This window comes from Rhinolophus hipposideros (assembly GCF_964194185.1).
Source record: "Rhinolophus hipposideros genome assembly, chromosome: 11".
Classification (NCBI taxonomy): domain Eukaryota; kingdom Metazoa; phylum Chordata; class Mammalia; order Chiroptera; family Rhinolophidae; genus Rhinolophus; species Rhinolophus hipposideros.
The window spans coordinates 18,560,358-18,578,676 of record NC_138057.1 but is presented as its reverse complement, the minus strand read 5'-3'; the positions used below and the strand labels follow the sequence as shown (position 1 = coordinate 18,578,676).

The following is an 18,319-nucleotide window of genomic DNA, read 5'->3' as shown; positions in this document are numbered from 1 at the left end:
TGAGTCTCAAGTAAGAGACTGGTTTAAGGTCACACAGTAAGTGGCAGAGCTAGGAGAGAAAGCTAGGTGGTCTGACCGCAGAGCTGTTGTTCTCTCACTTGCATAATACAGTGGAGAGTGTTTCAGTAGAAAGAAAGCTGCAGTATTAGAATGAAAAAGTGAAATCTTGCCATTTATGACAACATGGATGGACCTAGGGGGCATTATGTTAAGTGAAATAAGTCCGACAGAGAAGACAAATACCATATGGTTTCACTTATATGTGGAATCTTAAAAAAAAAGAAAAAATAGAACAAATGAATAAACAAAACAAAGCAGAAACACATCCACAGATATAGAGAACAAGCAGACGATTGCCAGCGGGGAGGTAGGTAGGGGAATGGGTGAAATAAAATTAAATATTTTAAAAAAATAAATAAATAGAAAGAAAACAATTTGACACCTGACAGTATGCAGTTTATTATTATTTTTCTGACATGAGCGTCATATTCACCATTAAAAAAAAGGATGGGTGAGGGTGGGAGGACCAGTAGAATCTAACTAGGCTCAGGCCTGAATGCCTGGCTCATGGCATAAAGTATTCCCCTGTCTAATACGATTGCAGGAGTCTAGGGCAGTCCTCCCACAAGTGAAATAGTGGCAGCATTACCAGGAGGTAGTTAATAGATCTGGGAGCGTGCTACCTCAAGTGATAGAATTCACCCAGAGCAAATTCACCATGCTTCTTTGATTTAATGGGCAAGTCCCTGCTGAGAGAACCAAGCGTCTGGGCTCCTAGGGGTGTATGTATGGTCCTATCACCTACATTTTGCTGCCATCTAGTGGTACTTACTGTGCCATTGCAATCCTCACAGCCTTAACGTCAGGCTATCCACCCTGAGCATTGGTTAATTACTATTGAGCTTTTACAAACACGGTAACATTTGTAGAGTACTTTGAAAAGGGCAAAGCACTATACGAATGTTAACTGTTATTAGAACTAATTATTAGATGGCCTAGTACTTAATCTGCAGGATAGCCTACAGTCACCTAGGGAATTGAAGATTCATTCTGGTTAATTGCATATTTTTCTACAGATATTTCTGTATAATATCTCAGTTGATATAGCAACACATATATCAGAATTGCATAACTTTTTAAAAATATGTACAAAGGGTGATTTGTTAGCACTAAGTATACAGAAGAACATTCACTATCATTTTAGACTTTGATAGCTTTTAAACTCAGAATTTCTTTCTGCTAGTGATCTTGTAATATACTTGGATAAGAGATCCAAATAAGTAATGACATAATAGGGTATATAATTTTTTTTTAACAGTACAGAGGTCTTTTATTTTTTTACACGTGTGCCATGAATTCATAGGGAATGGGTTCCAGCAGCTCAGGCTCCTTTCTGTTGGTTCTCACAAAGTGTGGCTCTCTGGGTGGGACAGGCTGGTGCTTCAGTTAAACCCGGGTACCTTTCACTTTGGCTTCCTTCTTTTCCTGATCATTTCCTTCACACTTTTCAGGAAGCTATCTCGACTCTTAGACTGTTTAATATGTTCAGTACGTACATTAATTCTCTCTGCAAGAATGTTGCCCTTAATTTGTGTGTTTACAACAATGCCAACCCCACGCTGGGTAACATTGTAGACCCTTCCATGTTTGCCATGGTGACATTTGTGGGGCTTTCCTTTTTGAAAAATGCCCATCCCCTTGATGTCTACAATGTCACCTTTCTTGTAGATCCACATGTATGTGGCCAAAGGAACAACTCCATGTTTTCTAAAAGGCCAGAAAACATATAGCAGGGCCTCCCCTCTTTCCCTTTGTGTTGGTCGTTTTGGTGAATTACTGGAAGATGGCGCTTCTGTCCAAAAGCTAGGGCATGCAATTTGAAAACTCAAATCCTCTTTATCATTTGTCAGTATTCTTTTTTTTTTTTAAAGATAAATACTCTTTTTTTTTTTTTTAAATATATTTTATTTATTTTTTTGTTTTTTGTTGAGAGCCCACTGGCCCATGTGGGAATCGAACCCGCAGCCTTCGGAGTTAGGAGCACGGAGCTCTAACCCCCTGCGCCACCGGGCCAGCCCCCATTTGTCAGTATTCTTATAGAAGATTTGTTAGTTATTATAAAACCTCAATTCTATACCTAACATTATAATTTGTGTTTGTGTTTATTTCATCTGTCTGAGACACCATCACTTCACTCCTTTTTTTTTTAATTGAGGAACATTGGGGGACAGTGTGTTTCTCCAGGGCCCATCAGCTCCAAGTCGTTGTCCTTCAATCTAGTTGTGGAGGGCGCAGCTCAGCTCTACATCCAGTCGCTGTTTTCAATTTTTGGTTGCAGGGGTCAGCACCCCATGCGGGAATTGAACCGGCAACCTTGTTGTTGAGAGCTCGCCCTCTAACCAACTGAGCCATCCGGCCTCCCCACTTCCCTCCTTTTAGTTTTCAATGAGCAGAAAGATGTGAAAGCTACCTCTGCCAAAGTTATTCTTTGTTTAGAGCTGGCAGGCATATCAGAGGGAAGGTAAAATGAGGTAAATGTGTAGAAATGCTGAACTAAGCACTTGGGGGAATCATTAAGACTTAGGACAAAATGTAAACACATTAAAATATAGAAAAAATGGACATCAGCATGAACCATCAGGAATAAAGATTTAGAAGTACCTTCTTGGTGTATGGCGGAAAAATGAGACAAAGTAGAAGGAAACAATTTACAAGGTCAATAGGTGCATACACTGTAATATATTTATATTGGCACACATATAGTTGGATTATATATTCATATATTACAACAATCAAATAATTACCATGGTAGCAATGAGTAGACTCATTAGTGAATGGTGACCTTGCCTAAGAATTAATTATACTGTGATACTATTTAGGTAAAAGTCAACTAAATACCAGGATCTCTTTTCTAAGTCTTTGTGTCCATATGCCTTGAAATGGCAAAAGAGGAGCCTCAGTCCAGGGGATAGAGATTTTTCTGTGCCCAGAATAGCCCCAAAAGCAAGACTTAGATGCCTGCCAATTTATTAAGAAAGATGAACCCCAACACTTACTTAAACGAGCTTTGAAAGGAATCCTCCTTCCACATGAACCTTACACCCTCTTTTCTTAAATTAGTCTGGCAGGAAATAGAAATCAAATTTTCTTGACTGAATCTTGGATGATATATTCAGTGAATTTCACCACCCATCAGTTTTGCCTCCAAATAAGCAAAAGAATCAGGTCTTGGTTTTTTGTTTTTATTTTTGTAGATCATCTCTCTACCCTAGGCTCTCTTGAAACTCTGCACTTGATCCGCTCTTCAGCATTCAATAAACATTGGCTGAATGCCTTCTCCATCCAGCAGTATACTAGGTGCCACAGATAGTGTAGTGAGGGAAAAGACAGAAAAGGTGCCCACCCTCATGGATCTTGCACGCTAGTGAAGGAAGCTGATGGTAATTAAACAATTCCCCAAATAACCCTCATCAGAGTTTATAATTAAAATTGTTTGAAGTAAATTAGTACAGGGTGCTATGGGAGAGTACTAAAAATGTTCCCTGCTGAGCCAGGGAAGATGTCCCTGAGGAAGTAACATTTGAAATCTTAAGCATAAGTACCAGTCAAATAGTCAAAGAGGGAGCAAAAGTCTGCGTTTTCCAAGTATTAATCACATTTTGTCTAAGTGTAGTTTTGGTCTAATTCTGTCAAAATTTTATATGCATCAATATATAGCCAGAAAGATAGCCAGAAAAACTTCCCTGTAGCTTCTAAATGAAAAGAAGGACTTAAATCCATACTAATGAAGAACAGCCTCTCCTCTTTCAGAAATGTGCTTTGTCGCGAAAGCGTGTAATGTTCAGATATTAGACTCTGATTTAACTGGTTGGAAATGTATTGTGCTCGTTGAACTTGTTAAGTTCCTGTGAGCTGTAACAGCACTTCTGTCTTACTAATGATGGATTATTACTGCAGTAGCTTCTTTACAAAGGGTTTTCTAATGCCAGACTATTAGGCAGTGGAACCTAGAAAAACACATGTGAGCTCGGTTGCCTTCTCTAGGCGTCCCATCATGGCATCATGCAGGGCACTGAGCGGGGCCTGGGGTTGGGCAGATGGAACAGAAGGCTGGGAATAAAACAAACCTCATCTTCTGTCTGTGCTCTGCTAGAAACTCCTTGCACGACCTTGAGCAAATCCTGTCACCTCTCTATCCTTTTGGGTGTCCCTCATCAGATGTGGATGCCCTGTTTGCACAGAGGTATTGGGGGAAGTAGCTAACACATTTGTGCAGCGATGTGAAGGTTCTTGACGCCCGCCAAAGAGATAGATGCTTATATAAGAGCGAAATGACATACGGGCACTCAAATATGTTGTTGGAGAAGTTCCCTGGAATGTCTTCTTAAGCAGCAGATATGATGAGGAGAGGCAAGCCAAAGCAGAGTGAGGATGTTATCTGAAAAACTCAGCATTCCCTCAAGTTGAAAAACAACCATGAAGACAAAAACTTTAAAAAAAAAAAAAAAAAGTAGAACACTCCAAAGCTGCATTATCTTATACTAACGAGAAGTTTTCTGGGACAATTTGTTTCTTTAAATGGATAGGTATTCTTTCAGGAGAATTGGGGCACAAAGCCCAAGGTTCCAATTGAAACGTCAAATGGGGTAACTTTTGACAAGCAGTCATTTGTCCATTTTCTCTTCTGACCCAGTGGTTCTCCGGGGCGTCAGAGGGGAGAGGAGGATTAATGTTATTGTGCACAGACAAATACACAGTTTCTTGAAGAAAGAAATTCCACTCGTTGAAGTTGACTAGGAAACGTGAGACACTTACAAGGACCTCCTAACCAGCCTTGCATTTATCTGCCCTGTTATTAGTCAGGTGGCGTCAGCTCATAGCCTGAAATTTCGTCTTTTCTCTCCTTACACAGTTAATCATAGTACACTCAACATTGGTGGGGGGAGGACACAGGACCCCAGCATTTCTCTAAGCGCAGAGATAGAGCTGATTTGACTCTCACCTCAAATTGCACTGTGAACTCCTATGATGAGTGAGGAGCGATGGCATCGATTTCCTGTGATTTTAACACCTGATATATATTTGTTTTTGGCATCCAAGCACGGGCTGTATATTGGGAGTTGGACTTGTTCTGTCCCTCATGAGCCACAGCAGCCAGATGGAGTCACGAGTTCACGTGGCAGCATCACTTCGGAAGCTGTCTACATACCTCGACGATAGTGGGGGCCAGAGCCGAACATTTCAGGAGGTAGGAGACGAGGTTCCAGTTTCCTTCCCTTCCCGGTCTTTTGTTTTCCTGTTGCTGCTTATTTTCTACTTCTCACATTTTGGTAACCCTGAAATTAGATTCTTCCTCATTGTCAACTGGAACAAGGAGAAAATCTGAGTGGCAAACAACCTATATATTAGACCGTAAAGTTTTCAAATGGTGCAGCTATTTAAATCAACGTAGACTGAAATGTGGCATATAAGATAAGAGCCTTCAGTGAATGCAAACACCTAAGTCAGCAACACTAGACGGTGCTTTCTAAGAAGAGCTGCCATTTCTGGAGGAAGGTTAAATGGAGACTTTAGAATGATGTTCCAGCCAAATGTAACTTTAAAAGATGGCCAGGAAAAAGCTTAAGAAACTGCAGATCAGAAAGGCATTTGCTTTTTTTAATGCCAGCTAGGAGGAAAAATGATGGAGGCAATTTCTCTTCCCACATTAAATGAAGGGCTTTTTCTGTCACGGCACAAAAGTATGCAGACTTGCAGTTCATGTGACACCGTCTATGTGTTGGCCGTGTTGAGAGGGAATGTCAGAGGCATGTGTGTCTGATGGGCGCAGGTGAAGCTGAATCTCCTGTGCTCTTCTCTGAGAGAGCTGGAGACGACCTCTTGGCCTGGCCAGACTGTCCCTCTCATTAGAGCAGACTCTACTTTGTCCCGGCCTGCCCACGAGCTATTGATGAGTACATAATGGCTGCTGTGTTTCCTTGCTCGGCTCCTCTGCTTTCAGCAAAGGGGCTTGTTGAATCGGTGAATTTCTTTGGGGCACAGAAGGTTGAAATTTTGTTCTAAGACATGCACCACATTTCCATTTTTAAAGCGGTGCAGAGCACCATTTAAAAGTACTACATTTTATTTTTAAGCAAAAAGCAAATTTTGCAACTGAGGAACAAGTTGATTAATAAATGAAAGCAAGGTTTTTATAATCGATGCATCTATCTGCCTGGATGTTTTGATTTATAAGGCCTTCAGCGTGTTTTTTCTGCCCTCTGATGTTTTGTTGTCCAATTTCTACCTTAGAAACCTCTTCCTTCTTTCCTGCTGTATTAACTAGTGCTGGGAGTTGAGCATTTCCACTTTGACTTAAGAGCATCTTTGTAAGGGAGGGTCTTATCATGAAAATGCACCATAGCAGAGAAGGGGGTGATTAAGTTTGGTTTGCAAAACTTGAGGCTCAAATAGATTGTTGCTCAAAGTTACTGAGTCAATAAATGGTCAATTTGGGACATACAAGAGTATTCTGTTTCTATTCCCAGCATTCTTTTTTATTTGTAATGTGTCTGTTTATTAATTTACTTATTAAATTATCCTACCTGCACTATGAAGTAAGTAGTATTATCTCTGTTTGATTTGTTTGACTCTAAAGCCCACAGTCGTGGTCCCTAGTAAGGGAGCATGAAGGACCAGGGAATCTTAACAGTGTTTCACTTCTTTCAGTTTCCTCTGCTGTTTGGCCTTGGATTGGAGCACGTGGCAATGAGTAACCACCACCGTGATGAAAATCTGCTTCTACTGTTGATAGATACTGTGTTCTGAGTTGATGAGGGAACTTTTTAGTTTAGAGTCCAAAGACCTGGATTTGAATCTTACCTCTGTCGCTTGCTAGCTATACGTGCTGGACCCTCAAAAAACCCTTTTCTATAAAGTAGTAATAATGACACCCAACTCACAACATTGTTGGGAAATATGTTAGGCAGCAAAATGGTGCCTGGGCTGTGGTGGGTGTATTTGATTCCCATCCTTACCTTGGGGAGGAGTTTGACAGAATATTTGTGTCAACTGAACTGTGTTCTTTTATTTTCGCTCGTGCAGAAATATTTCCCCGCTGTCTTTTCTTCTCAGGTCCTGGCCTACAGCCTTAGCTGTGTGTGTGTGTCAGCATTCAGTGCTGGAATTATTGAGGCTGCAGAGGCGGAAGATATCATGAACAAGCTTCGATTGTTGGTGGAGAACAACCAGCAGGTTGGAATGTGTGCCCTGATTATTTCTCTCTGTGGCTCTCAGGCTGCTGCTGAGTCCTAAGTTTGACTTACCTCTGAATTAGAGTGTAATGGGATAATTTTCATGTCCAGAGCTGAGGAACTCTAACTATTCTCTTCTCTCACAGCTACAGCCAACAGTCACAGGTGTCTTATTCTCACCTTATCCTCTGTCTCCTCCTGTAGACCTTCTTTTTGATCTGAGAGACTACAAAGGCTTTTCTCTCTCTCCAACTATTGCTCTGTGTTTATAAAATCCTAGAACATGTGGCTAGGAATTCAGAGTTATCTCAGGCTACAGACATGAAATTGTGTATATGTGAATACATAAAGGTCTCTGATAAGGTTAAACCTCAGCAAATTCAAGACAGAATCACGACTGAATATGTATAGGAAAATTGAAATACCTGTAAATTAAATACCCTTAAATGTTCCCTCTGAAACAGTATTCAATGCTAAAAAGGAAGGAGATCCTGTCATAAGCTGTAACAGGGACAAACCTGGAGGACATAATGCTAAGTGAAATATGCTATCACAAAAAGACAAATCCTGGATGTGATTCTGTTTATAAGAGAAACCTAGAGTAGTCAAAAGCATAGAGACAGAAGGTAGAATGATGGTTGCCAGGTTGGTGGGGGAGGAGAATGGCGAGTTATTGTTTAATGGGAATAGAGTTTCAGTTTTGCAAGATGAAAATAATTTTGGAAATGGATGGTGGTGATGATTGTACAATATAATGTACATAATGCCACTGAACCGCACAGTGAAAAATGGTTAAGAGGGTTATGTTATATGTATTTTACCACAATTTAAAAAAAAACCTGTTTCATCTGATTAACACATGCTCTAGAATTTCCCCATTGGTGGTGGTGTTTTTTTGTTTGTTTAAGGTTTCTCCAAAGTTTTAATACTGGCCATCGTAGATTATTTCAGGATTCACTGGTTTTTAAGCTTATATTGTATGGTATTGTTACTATTTCATAGTCATATGCCTGCTCATTTGTAGTAGGTTTTGGAACACCAAAATGTTGAAATTCACATATACAGTGCTCATTATGGGACATTTTCTCTTCTTGTTTGGGAGTTGACTGAACTCATGTGATCTATTTTCATACTTTCACCCTAACCCCCTCTCAGAATTTGGATCATTTGAGCCAAGCTGTTCAGTAGTGCAGTGTTATTTTTCTCAAATAAACCACTCACAACAGCTGAATCCCTTGCAATTAGACTGTAGTTTTTGTTGTAAGCCAAAGTCTAGATTTTAAAAATCAGGAAATCTCCGATTTTCGGATGGCAGAAGAACTTGTGAGTAGGAAAAGGAGCGCCTAGAAATGCTTCTGTTGCTATATGTAAACATTCCTGATCTATGCCAGTATTCTTCTTTTTCCTTACCCCTTGTTTTTATTTATTTGTAACAGACTTCAGGTTTTGCCTTGGCGTTAGGAAACATAGTTCATGGTTTGTCTGTGTGTGGACATGGAAAAGCTGAAGACTTGGGCAACACGTTGCTCCCTGCCTGGATCAGAATTGTTCTAGCAGAGGTAGAGGTCACATCTTGCATCTTATTTTACGTTTTTTTGTAAAAGGTAAAGGGCTACTAAATTAGACCATTTATACGTGCTGCTAAAGTCTGTAGCTTAACAATAAAACAATTTCAAATGAAAGAGAAACATGTACTTTTCATCCCTTATAAATGATATATCTGTCAACTATTATAATTTTTTTTAATTGGCTATTTGGTTAGTGTTTTAATTTTAAAACAGCACTGTGGTTTTGAAAAATAAAAACCAAGAAGCCACCTATGATCTAACAACTTTAATAACCTATTAATTTATTCAAGTCTGAGGCCATTTTTAGTTCAATGGTACAGGTTATGTTGACCCTACAAATTTAGTACCATTTTGACCGTAATAAGTTTTATAGAATTCAAACCCAAGGACTCTTTCCCTATTGACATACTCTGATGCTTTGTTTTCAGGGCACTCCCACAATGCTTTGCTTGGCAGCCCTTCATGGCATGGTGGCCTTGGTAGGCTCCGAAGGGAATGTAATGCAGGTAAAAAAAAAAGGGGTGGGGGTGGGGGGATCTAAACGTGTATATAGCCATAGCCAAAGAATACCCAATATCTCAGTATGCTAAGGACAGAGGAATATATGCTCATGGTAATGGTTATACTGGGTTTTCAGTGACTTGATGTATGGAAAATTGTTATTTGCCGAGAATTCTTTCTATATCGAGATTTGTTCCTTATTTTATTTGGATTGTAAGGATTAAACCTAATCTACTTACGTACTTTCTAGAAAGTTCCTGAGAAACGTGGTTGAATCATAAAACATTTCAAGTCACTCATAAGAAACTCCATTTTGCATGTGTAATGTTTAAGTTTATATCTATGTAATTATTATTTCACTTTAAAATGTTTTCCACAGTGGACATCTGTCAGTGTAAATTTATAAGTAATTCTAAGGAATTCCTTTGTTCATATGTAAGGGTTTATTAAGTGACTGCTACCTGCCACTCTAAACTGGTGCTAGGAAATCAATGATAAATAATGGATGGGCTCTGCTCTCCAGGAGCTCATAGCTTTTGTTTTTGAAATAGCAGGCCATAAGGATAAATTATTCCGTAGCTTAGACTATGATAGCTCATACACTGGGAATGTCATTATTTACTTTTTCTGGGATGTTGGGTTGGGTATTTCTCCTTGTTCTTCCAGCTGAAGTCAGAAGCCATCCAGACCTCTCATTTTCAAGCCAGACTTAATGAAGTCATTAGAACCTTAACTCAGGTGAGAAGAGGAATTTAAAACCCTTGGGTAGGAAAATAGGTACTCCCCTTTGTTATCTTTTTTCTCTTTCGTGAAAGAAACTGTTTTCCTTAGAAAACGAGGAAATCTCTGGTTATTCATGGTTATTCTGGTTATTCCCTGGTTATTCATGGTGAATTATTCATGGTGCATTTGAAAGTGGTTTCTGGCCCTACATTCGCTGACAAACACTCACTGCCTCTGGAAAAAAAGAAAGCTGGCATTTTTGAGTTAACTTAAGTTGGCATTGGTTTCCCTTAAAATTTAAAACCTGATCCTTCAAGGAATGTCAGGCCCTCAGGACAAGGAAAAAGAAAAGGTGATCAGAGGGCAGGACAGGTATCTAAGTAGAAAGGTCAAGTGGCACTAGTTCAGATGTCACTGTTACAAGTATTTGTGTAACTGATTGTCAGCGTTATCCTTGGCTAAAGAATAATCAGATTTATCTGCTAAGAAATAATTTTATATCTAAAGGTTTTTATTTAAAAAAAATTTATTATGTTCATTGCATAAGATTTGACAGTATATAGTGAAAGGAGCTGAAAAAACTACCACTGATGGTCCTCCCACCTCGAAGCAACTGCTTCTAATATTTGGTCATGTTTCTTTTCAAGTGTATGTGCTTTCTTTGCATAGTTGGTATTCTTAGTGTACATACACCTTGATTTATGATAGCCTGGTCTTTTTACTTAGCATACTTGTTTTCATCCTTGTAAAATATAGGTGTGTATAACACCTACAACATAAAGAAGTTTTAGTAATTCATGCTTTTAAAAGCAAACATAAATCTCTGAACAAAAGAAACTTTCTTTTGTGTGTATGAATATTCATATTCAGAAAAAAGAAGTTGTTATAACTTGGGAGAAAAATCTATAATTTAAATTAGCTTTAAAATATTTATTATGAATGATAAAACAGTAATAAAACATTACTTAAAGACAGGAACAAAGTAATACTCCTATTTTAAGAGGTATTTTAATCTTAAGAAACTATCACCTTTTTTTACTTTTCGGATTTTCTTTTTTCATTTTTTGAAAATTCCTTTGAGACTAATCTAGCTCATTATTACCTGAGACAAGTACTAGTACCTTCTTTTGTCATCATTGATTAATTGATTCATTGATTGATTAATTGATTGATTCATGCATTCATTCATTCAACAGCACTTGTTGAGCACCTGTGTGTCCCAGGTTTGGTATACTATACAGGTGATATTACCTCTTGTTATAGAACTTTTCATTATAGAACTTTTCATTCTTGTTATAGAACATTTTCATATAGATAAACCGCCACCTCATAAAAGATTTGTGAGTTTCTGTGAGTGGCCTTTTACTGAATGGAGTTTGGATCTTGCCCTGTCACTGAACTGTTCCATTTTCATCCATAGGTCATCAGTGTGTCTGGGATGATTGGCCTTCAGTCCAATGCAGTCTGGCTTCTAGGACATCTTCATCTATCTACTCTGTCCTCAAATCAAAGGAGAACCTCTGGTAAGATTAGAGCCATAGGAAATTGTTAAGAGCATTAATCTTCACAGCAGCCCTAAGTAATGGGTCTCGCCATCCCTAATTATACCTCAGAGGAAATGGGCTGTGGAAAGTCTTCCTGACCTAACATGGTCAGGGGTGGACATGAAGTTTGAACTCAGATCTATCGGCCTCCAAAGCCCATGCTTTTTTCACTCTTCCTCCCTGCCTCCCTTAGAGAACAGTTTAGACATTGAGTCTAACCCCATATTTTACAGATGAAGAACTTGACGATCAGAATGATTACATAACTTACATACAGAGTTAGTTTAGTGACAAATCCAGGAAAAAAAGGAACCACGTCCTGGAAGCTTGGACCCGAGTTCTTTTTAGTTTGCTAGACTGAATCAATAGCTTGTATACTACTCGTAGTTCATTAGAAGTCTCTTCATATATGGCTAGAGTTCTTCTGGCTCCTGATTTGGACGAAATAATAGGGTAAATACATGATAGTTGTACATCTCCTGGGCCTTGGAACTGAAATCCTAGATCTCGATATAACAAAGCTTTTTCTGTTGGCAGCTTTTTAATAAAAGCAATAAGAAATATTTGCAGTTCCCACATGCTTGTGTTTGTACGTGGAGATTTTTCTGGGGAGGCATCACTGTAATGCACTGGACCTATATCTGCTCCTTTCTGTTTATAGAATTTTGACCCACTGGCTCTCTCGGACCCAGACCGGAGAGGTCTAGATACCAAAGATTCCTCGTTAAAACCTAATTTCACATGTCCCCCGACAGGTAGTCTGTGGGCAGCATCGCGATGAACACTGGCTCCTGTGATGACTGCCTCCCTCACTTCCAATCACTCCTTAGCTGCAGAAGTAGGATATTATTCCACAACATCCCAGCATAACGAACTTTAGATAGCTGGACACTGTCATATTAAAATGAGAGAAAAAAGAAAGCTTAGTTACAATCGGAAACCCTCTGTAACGCTATTAGGTTGGTGCAAAAGTAATGGCGGTTTAAAAGGTTAAAAATAATTGCAAAAACCGCCATTACTTTTGCACCAACTTAATAGTTTTGAAGGTCAGTGCTCTCCTAGTATCCTGGTGAAGTAACATGTTTATGTCAGGCTTTTGCTTTGTCACATAGGCCTTCTGATTGTTGTGTTATGGGTTACACATACACAAGTCAGGTCATAGTGAATCATCTTACACCCAGGTTTTTCAGAACAAAATGATTATATGTCTGGAAAAGTACAGCTACTTGTTTCTGATGGGATTTTCCTATTAAGCCTTTTATTGCAGTAAAAACCACCTCATGAAACAATTATGGGGGACTGGGAGGAAAAGAATCTAGGAAACTCCCAGTACTCAACTAGCATAAATGTCGCTGCTTCACTGTTCCAGGTCAGCTAAATCTGATTATCTGTACATGTTGGTCACTCAGGGGACTCTGCCATATGAAATAAGAGACGGGCTGCTCTGAATACTGATTGTTCTGTTTCCATGATTCAGATATATCTGACTCAAGATGTTCTGAAGAAGCTCCTAGAACTGTGGTCTCAGCCTGAAAGCCGAGCAGAGTCCTAGCTGCTACTAAGGAGGTCACAGGATTGGGGCTCAATGATGCTACAATGTGGAAAGGATTTGTTTTGAACCACTTCAGTAAAATTTTCGTCCTCTGTGGTTTTTCAGCCTCTTGGTTACCACCATTTTAGGTCGCTTGCACAGCCTAAGCGATTAGTTCAGGGCACTTAATCTAATAGAATCAGTTGTAGCCACAGAATATTGTGCTGAGATTAATGGCCTAAACATCTCCGCTTTTGTCTCTAGGTTGATGTGGCAGCATGAGCTCATTATCTTGCCTTCATTAGTCCTGCCAAATTCACTGGTTAATAGGATCATTTTCTGTCTCCACAGTTCCCCCTGACTATAGCTATTTGCCTGAAATCAGTTTTATTAGAGCAGCCATTGGCTTCTTCATTACAGGAGGAAAAAAAGGCAAGTAAACATATTTCTTGAATTTTATTATTCTTTCTACAAGTTAAGAAAATTTGTGTGCCTTCAGCTTGCTTCTGAAGAATTAAACAATACAAATCTGAAAGGGTGAATATTTTCTTCTGCTAGACCTTCTTTGCAATAGAGATGACCAGGAGGCCAACTTCAGTAAGTGCTACATAAACGTACACACTGTGTAGTCTCTTGGAATCATTGTATCTGACCTTGGGGCCGGCGGCAGCCCCTGTGAAGACCTTAATTTTCCATTTGGTTATTTCAACAGTGTAAGCGCACATTACTTTTCTTGTTAATTTCAAGTGAGTGTGACCAAAAAAGAGAAAACACACTTGGGTGCAGTTTGTATTTCAGGAACTGAACTGGACGTAGGTCTTCTCCCTGAGCCTTGTATGATCACTATGTTGTTGAAATCACTGGCTCCAGGTGTTAGTTTTAGCTTATGTTCTATTTCTCTGCAAACATTTGTCCCTTTATGATTCTGTGTTGCTGTGACCCACATTAGAAGACAGAGATTGGGTGCCTTTCGTTTTTAACTAGGGCCAGAAGAATGCCCTATCAGTTATTAATTAAATATCCTTTAATGATACATATATACTGTGCAGTGCTGTGAGGAAAAAACGGATTAGAACTTAACATGTCACAGCTCAGGAACCAGTTTCATTCATGTCATAAGCGTTTGCTGATATTTGCTGGTTTCATTCTTCCTTGGGCTGGTTAGGTCAGTCTGGGCGAAACTAGTGCCTGTATTACAGGACCATACCAATATTAGGGGGAAAAAATGTTTTTAAGCAAATTGAAATGAAAAAATCTGGAGGAAGGAAATTTGATTAGTGAAGGTTGTGGAAGAATAAAATCTTACCATTGAAAGAGACATTAAAGTTCACGTGGTCTAATTTCCCACTGGGTATAATAATCCCTGGAGCTTCCAGAGTATAAACTACTCTCATTGCTTGGAGATGAATTCCTTTCGTTTGGGGAGTTCTAGAAATTGTGCTATTATCCTAGGATATTATATATCTTCAGTGCAAACTGATACAATGTTATGCCATTGTTGTACATAATATATTTATCTATAAACATGTCATATATTAGTCATAACATGGAGTTAATTGTTTATAGTGCCTTAAATTAAGTCTATTTAAAAAATACCATGATGTCTTCATTGTAAAAAATTGAATTCTTACTAAAGGAGCATCTAAAATTTCCATGGCCTGCATAATTCTAGGAATATACATTTTTGCTCAATTTTTTGTGTGAGTTTGCTCACTGATATCTTATAGAATTTTTAAATGATGATAATGTGAGATAATTTCCATAATAAATAAAATAAAAATTCTTAAGGTCAAATGAAAGATAAACTCTTTTCTAGTGAATAAAATGACATTTGGCTCCCCAGATCCATATTTCTTGGCAGAAATTTTCTCTGAATCCTGTGGGAAAATTAAATGTAACTTTTTTATGAATACGCAGTTGTGGCATGACAGGCAATATTCTGCTCGAAAACGGAAAAATCAGGTAGAACTGGCGTCAGTGACGTTATGTGCAATCTCGCTGAAAGCTATTTTAGAACAGATGAATGAAGTATTAAAAACTGCCATATTACCAATCCGATGTTTAGTATTTTCAGGTTGTGGGAGAGGTCTGCCTTCTTGTCAGGTTTGCTGACTAGATTCAGAGGGAAATCTATTCAGCCTTACACATTACTAATGATGACCCCAGAGGAGTGGGGGCCGTGGGAGGCTGACCTCCGCCTCGAAAGCCCATTTACAAAAACAAAACCAGACCCTGCTCTATGGAGCTACATGGGATGGCCAAATGCGGAGGTGTGCATGCAAACGAGTGTTTTCTTCTTCAATATGCCGAGCTCATTTGAATTTTAATAACTCCCTTCTGAAGCAGCTTTTGAGTTTAAATGTCTGGATGTCACTCACCAGAGCCCAGTGGGGCTGCTGATAGGAAGGATGACAACTTTGGCGAGCTCTTTTGAGGAAGAAGTGGCTTTAGAGAATAAAAATCACACTTGGCATAGGCAGAAGAGAGCAGATTTTAGGGAGAGCATGGCTTTATTGCCTCTGCGTGCTATTTAATAACTCATAGGGGGAAGAAAACTGTGATGAGTTACCCTCAACCACACTTAATGCCAGGAGAAGATTGGGCATCATGATCTCAATTTTAGCCAATCAAATTTGTGGTAGCGAATATATTCATCTGCTTTCTAATGCTTAGGGCTTTTCTCACTTTAATATTCGTGTGATAGAATATATGAGATGATCATAGCATCCTATATGTTCATAGCAGGTCGACATTGTAAAACCACATCAAATCAATGAAATTCCTTCTAGCTTTTAAAGACTTCAATTAATAGCTTTGAATGTAACTATTTTTTGCTATACCCTGTAACATTCTCTGTTCCCTAATAGTCTTGGCCTTCTTCTAGCAGATGTATTATTCCTTAACCTTTGTCATTATATATTCCTGTGGACATTACTTGACTATGCTAGGCTTAAAATTGGCTCATAATCTAATTCCTCCTTCATGGAATTATTTTTCCCCTTGAGGGCCTTTCATATTTGACTCTTTTGCTTTTCTATTTATTTTTTTCTTATTTTCTGACTTCTGATCTTTTTTTACCTCAACCTCATAACATATTCAGATTTCATGAAGATTTTATCTACCTCTTTATGAAACATTTGAAATATATTAGAAGTACTTAATAAAAGGAGTCATTTCTTTATTTGTAATTTTATTTTTTAATTTATTGGGGTGACATTTGTTAGTAAAATTACATAGATTTCAGGTGTACAATTATGTATTACATCATCTATAAATCCCATTGTGTGTTCACCACCCAGAATCAGTTCTCCTTCCATCACCATATATTTGATCCCCCTTACCCTCATCTTCCACTCCCACGCCCTGGAATCATTTCTTTTTTATGTCAACATTAGGTATTTCTACGTAACAATTTAAGATTATTTTTCTTGTTCTGTTGCTGGGGAATGTGACTAATTTTTTAAGCTGTATTTTTCTGTTAGGCTTTAAAGTTCACAGTAAGAAGTATTATTTGAGGAAAGTATATTTAAATCCTTGTAATAAAGTCATTCTGAATGGTATTTTTCTTGATATGAATTCATTGGTCAGTGATCTGTGTATAGAAGAATTGGGTTGTACATAAACTATAGATGGGTATTCTCAATTTTTTTTAGACTCTTAATATGAGATACAATTGTTGACACCTCTAGCCAGAGGAGCACAATTAGTGAATTCTCTGTGTAGAGTAAAGAATATGAGAAAGCTGTCCTATTTTTCTCATGAAATTATGGAATCAGTTGCCAAGATTGTAATATTTTAAAGTATTTTAATTAGTGATAATTTACATATACAGTTCTTTTAAAATATTATTCTAAATGGATACATGTGTACAGCATTAAGTTTAAAAATGGTATAGAATCAGCATTAAGTTTATGGTACAGCATTAAGTTTAAAGTTTAAAATGGTACAGCATTAAGTTTAAAAATGGTATAGAAAAACGGTAAAGAATCTCCTATAATCTCACCAACTAAGAGATAGCCGTAATAGATACTCCGATACATGTCCTTCTAGATGTGTGCATTATGTTGAGTCATAAAATTTTGTTGCCTGATTTTTAGAAATTGGACAAGTTTCCATGTAAATGGACATAAGTATCAGCCATCTCCTCCAAAAAGAGGCTCGGGGGGGAAAGTATGAAAAGAATCCTTGCATCACTTTCTAGATATTTCTTAATATGTTTTTGGGGTGCTTGATTTCTATTTTTTGTTGTAAACACCATGAAAATGCGTGAAACGAAAAAAACCACCAATTATCCCAAAACTCTCTAACAACTACTATAGCTTTTATGCACACACCATTTTTACATATTTCCAAGTATACATATACTTTGTATTTTTAACTTAATATTATGTTATAAACATTTACCTAATTTCCATACATTTCCATAATTATCATTTTTAAAGGACTGTAGACTATTTCATCAAGTTAATCATAATTAACCATTTCCCTATTGGTCATTTTTTATATTTCTGTTACAGAGAACATCTTTATACATGAAGCTCCCTTCTGCATGTACCTTTCCTTAGGATAAATTCTCAGCAATTTATTACTGGGCAAGAAGAGGGAGGATTTGATGACTGTAGGATGGCATGGCCTCATTGCTCTTCAGAAGGATTGTACCAAATATTATTCCTCCAGCCATGTATGAATGTACAAAGCAGTAGACCATAGAGGTTCAAAGCATGGGGGTCAGACTGCCTGGATCATGCCCCACTTCTACCACTTGCCGGCTTTGTAACTTCAGGCAAGCTGCTTAAGGCTCTAAGCCTCAATTGCTTCTGTAAAGTGGAGAAAATAATGGCATCTTCTTTATAGAGTTTTTGTGAGGATTGTGAGTTTATGAGTCACTTTATGTAACAGTGCTTAGAAAGCAAAATAAGCATATTTTCTAGTTATCATATTACAAAGCAACCCAACATATAGGTGACTACATACAAGATGACTGACCTGACTATCCCATATACCTATATATAGGTATATATATATCCCGTATGTCCCATGTAGTCAACATACAAATGTCTACAGTGAAAACCAGGCAGGTATAAAATGACTGCCTTAAGACGATGGCTTTAACTTGCATTTTGTTGCCAGAAGGAATGAACATTTTTGTATGTATTTACCCTATTTAAAATGTTGTTTGTTCCTTTTAATTAAACTTTAGACAGTCACTTTTTAAAAAAT

General features: G+C 38.1%; 1 protein-coding gene across 3 annotated transcripts in view; it reads left to right on the top strand.

Moving 5' to 3' along the window:
* The window catches only part of FOCAD (focadhesin), a 282,277-nt gene that overhangs the window by 222,293 nt on the left and 41,665 nt on the right, over positions 1-18,319 (top strand). For all 3 annotated transcript variants that reach the window (XR_013994507.1, XM_081067235.1, XM_081067234.1), the window contains exons 29-35: positions 5,101-5,248; positions 7,114-7,233; positions 8,669-8,791; positions 9,229-9,306; positions 9,968-10,039; positions 11,445-11,547; positions 13,451-13,531. Coding sequence is in view for 2 of the 3 variants with exons in the window: in XM_081067235.1 (XP_080923361.1) it covers positions 5,101-5,248; positions 7,114-7,233; positions 8,669-8,791; positions 9,229-9,306; positions 9,968-10,039; positions 11,445-11,547; positions 13,451-13,531 (725 nt within the window). In the remaining variant the exon portion in view is untranslated. The remainder of the gene's footprint in view (positions 1-5,100; positions 5,249-7,113; positions 7,234-8,668; positions 8,792-9,228; positions 9,307-9,967; positions 10,040-11,444; positions 11,548-13,450; positions 13,532-18,319) is intronic.